This window comes from Hippocampus comes, unplaced genomic scaffold (genome assembly GCF_001891065.2).
Source record: "Hippocampus comes isolate QL1 unplaced genomic scaffold, H_comes_QL1_v1.1 scaffold150, whole genome shotgun sequence".
Classification (NCBI taxonomy): Eukaryota; Metazoa; Chordata; class Actinopteri; order Syngnathiformes; family Syngnathidae; genus Hippocampus; species Hippocampus comes.
The window spans coordinates 2,055,453-2,063,412 of NW_017805496.1; the positions used below are offsets into that span (position 1 = coordinate 2,055,453).

Genomic DNA, 7,960 nt, shown 5'->3' on the forward strand with positions numbered 1-7,960 from the left:
TGCTGCTGTGCGATATCCGTCCTAAATACTTGCTCAGCTTCCGCATCACTTCCACAACCTTTTGGAAGAAAAAAATAACATACAGATGAGTGCTCCGTCTTGTGTCCTGTGTGTTGTGTTGTGTTATTTTGACTTCAAAATGGCGCCGCGAGAGTGGCTGCCTTTCCAGCAGCTCCTATATTTTGTTATTCTACTTCTTCCTTTCATAACTTTGCTGCTGTGAATTGGGAATTTCTCCATTGCGAGACGAATAAAAGTTTTCTGATCTTATCTTATCTTATATTCGGGCGTTCTGCCTTTTACTGTACCTGAAAGCAAGCAGGGACACACACAGTTTTAGTTTCCGTGGTGGTGTTGAAGTGTGCGGTATTCTACAGAGGGCGAATCCTAATATTGGAGTCATGGTGCTGTGCAAAAAGCGTCGGGACCATTTGATTTGTCGTTTTAGCCATTACATAACTATAAATTCACGACGGGCGTGTCATTTGTTCGTCACTATGCCATTTATTGGGTACTTTTCGGGTTCATGGAGGACGACTCACAAAATGGCAATGCCATTCGCATTGTGGATTATTCTATTGATGTCACTTGGGTAGAAGATAAATACATTCCTTTGTCCAGACCACTAAAATAATTCATACACTACCCACTAGCAATGCTTTGTGTTCATTATTTTTATTTTTTTTTTACCTTTCCTGTTCAGCTGTTTGGTCAAAAAGGGGCAGTCAACCGTAAAATTTTCTTGACAAGAATATGTTCTACGCACCACCAGTCTTAACATTTGTGGAATATGAGTTAAGCAGCGAGATCCACCCGTGTTTTGCTATCTTATGGGGCGGCCATTTTGTCTTTTGCTGTCGAGAGATAATGACATCACAGCTGCTCAGGGAACGACCAATCGTGGCTCAGCTTCAGAAATCAGGTGAGCAATTATTCTATTGATGCCACTTGGGCAGAAAATAAATACATTCCTTTGTCCAGATCACGAAAATAATTCATACACTGCCCACTAGCAATGCTTTGTGTTCATTATTTATTTATTTTACCTTTCCTGTTCAGCTGTTTGGTCAAAAAGGGGCAGTCAACTGTAAAATTTTCTTGACAAGAATATGTTCTACGCAGCTCCATTAGTCTTAACATTTGTGGAATATGAGTTAAGCAGCGAAATCCACCCGTGTTTTGCTATCTCATGGGGCGACCATTTTGTCTTTTGCTGTCGACAGATAATGACATCACAGCTGCTCAGGGAATGACCAATCGTGGCTCAGCTTCAGAAATCAGGTGAGCCGCCTCCTGAGATGGCTAAGAACAAGACGATTTTGCTGCTTCACCCATATTCCACAAACTGTAAAAATATTAAATCAGAATGTAGAGTTTAGACGAGTGAAGGCATGTAGAGACAATTTTTGGGTTGATTTCCCTTATGGCTAAAAAGTTGATTTTGCTGCTTCACCCATATTCCACAAACTGTAAAAATATTAAATCGGAATGTAGAGTTTAGACGAGTGAAGGCGTGTAGAGACAATTTTTGGATTGACTTCCCTTTGAGTTAAACTCTAGTACTGTACTTGGATTCATCAAGCCTAAATGGACCAGACGGACTAATTTTAGGCAGTGCTGTGATGCATGATTGACCACTAGAACCCATACAAGTTTTGCTATCTCATGGGGCGACCATTTTGTCTTTTGCTGTCGACAGATAATGACATCACAGCTGCTCAGGGAATGACCAATCGTGGCTCAGCTTCAGAAATCAGGTGAGCCGCCTCCTGAGATGGCTAAGAACAAGACGATTTTGCTGCTTCACCCATATTCCACAAACTGTAAAAATATTAAATCAGAATGTAGAGTTTAGACGAGTGAAGGCATGTAGAGACAATTTTTGGGTTGATTTCCCTTTGAGTTAAACTCTAGTACTTGGATTTATCAAGCCTAAATGGACCAGATGGACTAATTTTAGGCAGGGCTGTGATGCATGATTGACCACTAGAACCCATACAAGCGCGCACAAATCAAGCACCTTCGCTGCTTGGTCGGGGGGCTCGGGTATCTGCAGAGTCCAAGCTATCCACTGAACTCTCCCTCTTATAGCTCATTCTCCCTCCTGGATGACTGCACTCTCGGTGGGCACCGTCTTTCACACACGCATTCCCGCCCTCGTCGAGAGCCTGATGGGAAGAAGACGGCGTTAGCGTTTGGGGTCACTTCGACAAAACTGCTATTCAAGAAACGGATCAGACCTTGGACAATGCCAAGCCCAGCAGTCCTTCAAAGGCCTTGAAGTTTAGCTGAGCGCCGTTGTAGCCATCATCTAAGTAGGCCTTACGTCCCAACCAGTAGACGGTGATAAGAACCTGAGATAGACGTGACAAATGTGTGGAATCAGTGAGAAATTGTGGAATTAACCAAAGCTAAAAAGGACCCTATACAAGGAATTACTTTAGCATTTACCATTTTGTTCGTGACGAGGATTGTGTAAAACAGTCGTAAAAGAGAGATGTCTTTGGCAGATGAAAGACTGCCGCCAAAAGAAACGTAAAATTTTCTTGACAAGAATATGTTCTACGCACCACCAGTCTTAACATTTGTGGAATATGAGTTAAGCAGCGAGATCCACCCGTGTTTTGCTATCTTATGGGGCGGCCATTTTGTCTTTTGCTGTCGAGAGATAATGACATCACAGCTGCTCAGGGAACGACCAATCGTGGCTCAGCTTCAGAAATCAGGTGAGCCGCCTCCCGAGATGGCTAAAAAGTTGATTTTGCTGCTTCACCCATATTCCACAAACTGTAAAAATATTAAATCGGAATGTAGAGTTTAGACGAGTGAAGGCGTGTAGAGACAATTTTTGGATTGACTTCCCTTTGAGTTAAACTCTAGTACTGTACTTGGATTCATCAAGCCTAAATGGACCAGACGGACTAATTTTAGGCAGTGCTGTGATGCATGATTGACCACTAGAACCCATACAAGCGCGCACAAACCAAGCACCTTCACTACTTGGTCGGGGGGCTTGGGTATCTGCAGAGTCCAAGCTATCCACTGAACTCTCCCTCTTATAGCTCATTCTCCCTCCTGGATGACTGCACTCTCGGTGGGCACCGTCTTTCACACACGCATTCCCGCCCTCGTCGAGAGCCTGACGGGAAGAAGATGGTGTTAGCGTTTGGGGTCACTTCGACAAAACTGCTATTCAAGAAACGGATCAGACCTTGGACAATGCCAAGCCCAGCAGTCCTTCAAAGGCCTTGAAGTTTAGCTGAGCGCCGTTGTAGCCATCATCTAAGTAGGCCTTACGTCCCAACCAGTAGACGGTGATAAGAACCTGAGATAGACGTGACAAATGTGTGGAATCAGTGAGAAATTGTGGAATTAACCAAAGCTAAAAAGGACCCTATACAAGGAATTACTTTAGCATTTACCATTTTGTTCGTGACGAGGATTGTGTAAAACAGTCGTAAAAGAGAGATGTCTTTGGCAGATGAAAGACTGCCGCCAAAAGAAAAAAAAAAAAAACAAACACCACCAATTGCCTAATAGAAAGGGAAAAAAATGGCACAGTTCTTTTCAAAGCGACTGGGCACTAACAAAGAGCCTCATTAATGTGTGCATGTGGTCAACCAGTGCGTGAATTCAAATGAAGCTTCTGATGCAACTATGCAGCTCCGTGCGCTGAAAAAAAAAAGTGACGAGTCTGCACATCCATTCACGTGCCTCGCAATCAAAAGCTCATGTGAGAAAAGAGGCCATTTTACAATTGGATAGAAAACAACATGTGACAGCACCTTCATTCATCCAATGCAAGTTTAGAGGGCAGTGCTAATGATGAAATGCGTGGTTAGAAAAATCCGACTGCGTTAAGAAACTTGCGAAAATAAAAAGATACTTACATTTTTGAGTCTTCGACTGCTTTCATTTCGCCTACAATAGAGAAAAAAAAAGAATGATTGGCTGGAAAGGATGATCACAAAAAAAAAAGCAACGCACTGAAAAAAAATATTTAAAAAGAATGTAAATCCTTCATTTACAGCAGAGCAAGGCTTGTTTCTTTTTTTTTTACTTTTCCATATCTTCACAGAACATGAACAGCGAGGCTGAGTAACTTCAAGTACAACGTTTACATTAAGGAGCATTGCGTTAGTCCAATAGCAGAGTAGCTTTGGCCAGAGTTAAATGTTTTCGGAAGACAAGTTTGAGCAAAATTTCAAAATGACTTGCGCAATTTGACTATTAGGTTAACAACTGCGAAAAAAATAAACAGATTGGCTGGTGTCCCCCCGCCCCCTCCCCACCTGCTGCCCAAAGACAGCTGGAATAGGCTCCAACATGCCCGTGACCCTCGTGAGGAGAAGCCGTTTATAAAATGGATAACATGCACCCGCCTGCATATTTTACATTTTAGAAAAAAATAAAAAAAGGCACAACACCGCTGACAAGTGCACCTGACGATTGCTCGATTTGACAGGTCCTGCAGGTCTCCGGGGTGGAAGAGCTGGGACTCGTTGAGCCCCAGTTTCCCACAAGCTTTCAGAAACACATTGATGTTATCCTGTGGATCAAAACCCAAAACGGAGAAAAAACATCAGCAACTCAAGGAAAGCATGAGTTGGAAATCTCATGCAAGTGCCGTTTCCTTGCAATCAATTAACTTTTATGAGTTTTGGGAGAGCAGTTCAATTTGTTTTAACCTGGAAATAAACATGATACAAATCTAAAAACTCGCTTCTTCACCGTTGATAAATCTCTTTAAATAAATTGCACACAATTCATATTGTACAATTACTTTTAAGGAGAAATTCATTGAAGTCGTATGTCTTCCCCTGAAAGCAGTCAATGGTTAAAAAAAAAAAAAAAGTGACTGAACCAAATTGCAGCAATGAGTCTCTGACTGCGTGTATTTACACCACTGAAAACTACAACCACCATATGCGGCACATTTTTTAAATTAATACCCTGCTGGCGTTAACAAACGTGAACTTTTACCCCGTTGGAACGGTGAGACAGTGTTTGCTGTAATCGCTATGCAACTGGTCGCAGGTTGTTGTGCGCACACTTTGGCATGTTACAAATTGCCTTGGGGAACGTGTAGTCAGTTTAATATGTATGGGTAGATTATTTGCAACACACGAACCCGACCATCCTGAACCGCATCAGCCTCGACTTTCAGCCTGTCTATTTAATCGGCCCTGGTCGGAGGTAGGGGGCAATTGATTTTTTTTTTCCCCCCCATTGGCTTGCTGTGGGCAGTTCTCGAAATTTGAATTGAGCTATGTACACAGCCTGGAGCCAAAATAAGAATCGAAATATGGCAACGCGAAAAACAACTTAACATATTCGGAGGTGGGGTCATCAGTTCTCATCAGGCTTTGGAGAGGAAACCGCAACACGAGACACAAGAAGTGCCTGGTGAGTCGGTGGCATTTTACTTGAACAAAGTCCAATAAACACACCTGCCACAAGGTTAGACACGGAAACACCGTATCCAACACTTACCAAGCCAGCAATGGGAGTAGCGTGTCGATTCAGTTTCTTAATGATTCCGGGCTTCAACTTGTTGATCAGGCTGTGAGGAGGAGCAAAACCGCCTTTAATGACATAATTTTGAAATCGCCCACGAAATACTATAATTCAGCAACATGCTGGTAGTAAACGGCATTAGCAATTAAAAAAAAAAAAAACAAAAAACAAAAACATGGGCGGCATGTTTTTCAAAAGCTTACCGCGACTCATATTGAGAAAATTGCTTTGAAAACTTGAATAGCTTCTCCAAACAGTTAGTTCCAATTACATATACTTTGTAAATGGAACATTACTCACTCGCAAAGCAGGACTCCATTCTCGAGAGCTGCACGAAAGTCACTGCAGCCAAAAGGTTGTCCGGTTACCTCCTAAAATACAAAACAAAAAAAAAAAACAAAAAAAAAAACAAAAAAAACAAATGCAAATGAAATTATGCAATTCAAAATATAAGAAAATTATTATTTTTTAAATCCTCACAGGAAGTTTGGCCTATGGCAGGGGCGGCAACCTGCACAGCAGACATGCCCCGAAATAATTTGTCGATGGTGTGTTGTGTGTGTGTGGGTGGGGGGGTTGCGGGCGGAACTTTATGTCCCCTCTATCACAGCAGGATGCCGAATTACATGCGGATGAGTATTAACAATTGCCAACATCCATGCCCCAAATATGTTTTTGTGGACGGGTGGCTGTGGAACCCACCCTCGGGTGGATGACCGAGGCCACAGCCCTGTTGGCCCCACCCACTGCTCACCCCTGGAAAGTTCCCCTACTAAAGCACAAGTCAGTCAAGTTGTCATCATCCTCTACTAGCTACAGCACCCATCTTAAAAATCGGTCAAACCGAACACGAATCACATTAGACAAAAATCAATCAATGTCCATTTGTCGAATCCAATTTGCAAATTTATCAGTACATTCTAAAATTGTTTAAAAAGCCATTCGAATCCAGGTTTGATGAGAAAACTGAACTGCTTGAATCGATTGACACTACTAAAGTTGAGGCGGAACCCAAAACATTCTCTTCTTGTACTTGGGTTCAAATTGTCTCCTCCCACTTGGCACGATTAGCAAATTCTTGATGGGGTTTGAAAAAGAAGGGGCTGTTTAGAACAGCATTCACCAACTAATTAATAAAGATGCTGTTTTCGTCCTGCCTGCTATGTGCACGCGCACACTTCCCATCCTTTTATTTGACAGGGCATAGGAAAGGGGGGGGGGGGCAACATTGGCATGGGTTTACAGTACTGCCAACCAATTATTGTGCAGATTCTCATAATGATCCACTCGGACAGCTGACACCCTATTTAGAGTTAGTCAACATTCAGGGGCTGCTCATTTGAGTTGATTGGTTAGAATTTAAGATTTGCAAAATGTGCAACACTGCACTGAAACCACATCCATCAAACGCAACTCTGCATCAGTGTCAATCACTCTCGCCACACACAGTTCAGTAACCTTGACAGAGTAACATACAAAAAGCAAAAATGTAGAAATACCTGCAATGGAAACCGGATTTGCTTTCATATTTAGTTGCTCCAGTTCCTATACAAATAACTTTCATATGATAAAGTAAAGCTTTTGAATAGAGTGCACATGCTTCCTTCGTTTTATTGGATCCTGCCTGCATAAGCACATTTATTGAATCTTCTAATGAATCAAATAACGTCTAAGTGACTACTTGTGTTTTGTCCAAACATAAAAAAAAGGCAATTAGTGATCGAACATGTCACTCACCTCAATCCAACGCCGAGCTTCATTGAAGGCATCTGCGCAGCTGAAAGTGCTTTGCTGGCGCCACTCCATTTGGTCTGGCTCTGAACGAGCAAAAGCCACAACAAAACCACAAAACTGGCTGACACAGGACAAACAGTGGCAACACGTTTGTGTCTCGCCGGCCAAAACGATGCAACCAAAGCGGTAGTGATAGTGTGAAGTTGGCATTGAAGGGCTCACCAGTGTGCGTTCCCCGCTAATTGGCGTCCGGTGGACCAAGGAAGTGCTCCTGTCCTGTTAACTCAAACCAAGCGGCGTCTCAAAAAATGACGTTTGGAGGTCAGGCCACCGCCCACCCCGAAACCACAAGAAAAGTTTGTCGTGTCAGGTCGAACAGATTCCCCTAGTGGCCGTCCGTGGTATAACATGACACACGCATTAAATGTTATAAATCCCCAGCGTCTCCTAATCAACCAAACCAAGTGTTGCACCACCTCAAAATTGATTTAAACCTTCAAGAACAATCATCATGACGAGAATTAAAATAGCTGCCACAGGCCTAAAGTGTCCATTAAAAAAAAAAAAAAAAAAAAAAAACAAGAGGCAGAGACTTTATTCCCCCCAAAAAGTATCTTTCATGTTATTGTAATCCACTGTAACGTTGCACAGTTTGAACATTAGTACTGGTCTTAAATACAGGAAATGAAAAAAACCCACGCTTCAACAT

The 7,960-nt window shown here is 42.4% G+C and overlaps 1 protein-coding gene across 1 annotated transcript; it reads right to left on the minus strand.

Moving 5' to 3' along the window:
• Positions 1–2: 2 nt before the first annotated feature.
• Positions 3–7,623, minus strand: LOC109519660 (LIM and calponin homology domains-containing protein 1-like; the record flags this gene model as incomplete). The annotated part of the gene is made up of 9 exons (XM_019876330.1): positions 7,474–7,623; positions 7,255–7,334; positions 5,818–5,888; positions 5,494–5,563; positions 4,443–4,549; positions 3,891–3,921; positions 3,212–3,325; positions 2,992–3,139; positions 3–58 (listed from the first exon to the last, which is right to left on the minus strand). Coding segments are annotated over exons 2-9 (666 nt in total), but the record flags the coding sequence as incomplete, so codon positions are not given.
• Between the last annotated feature and the right edge of the window lie 337 nt (positions 7,624–7,960).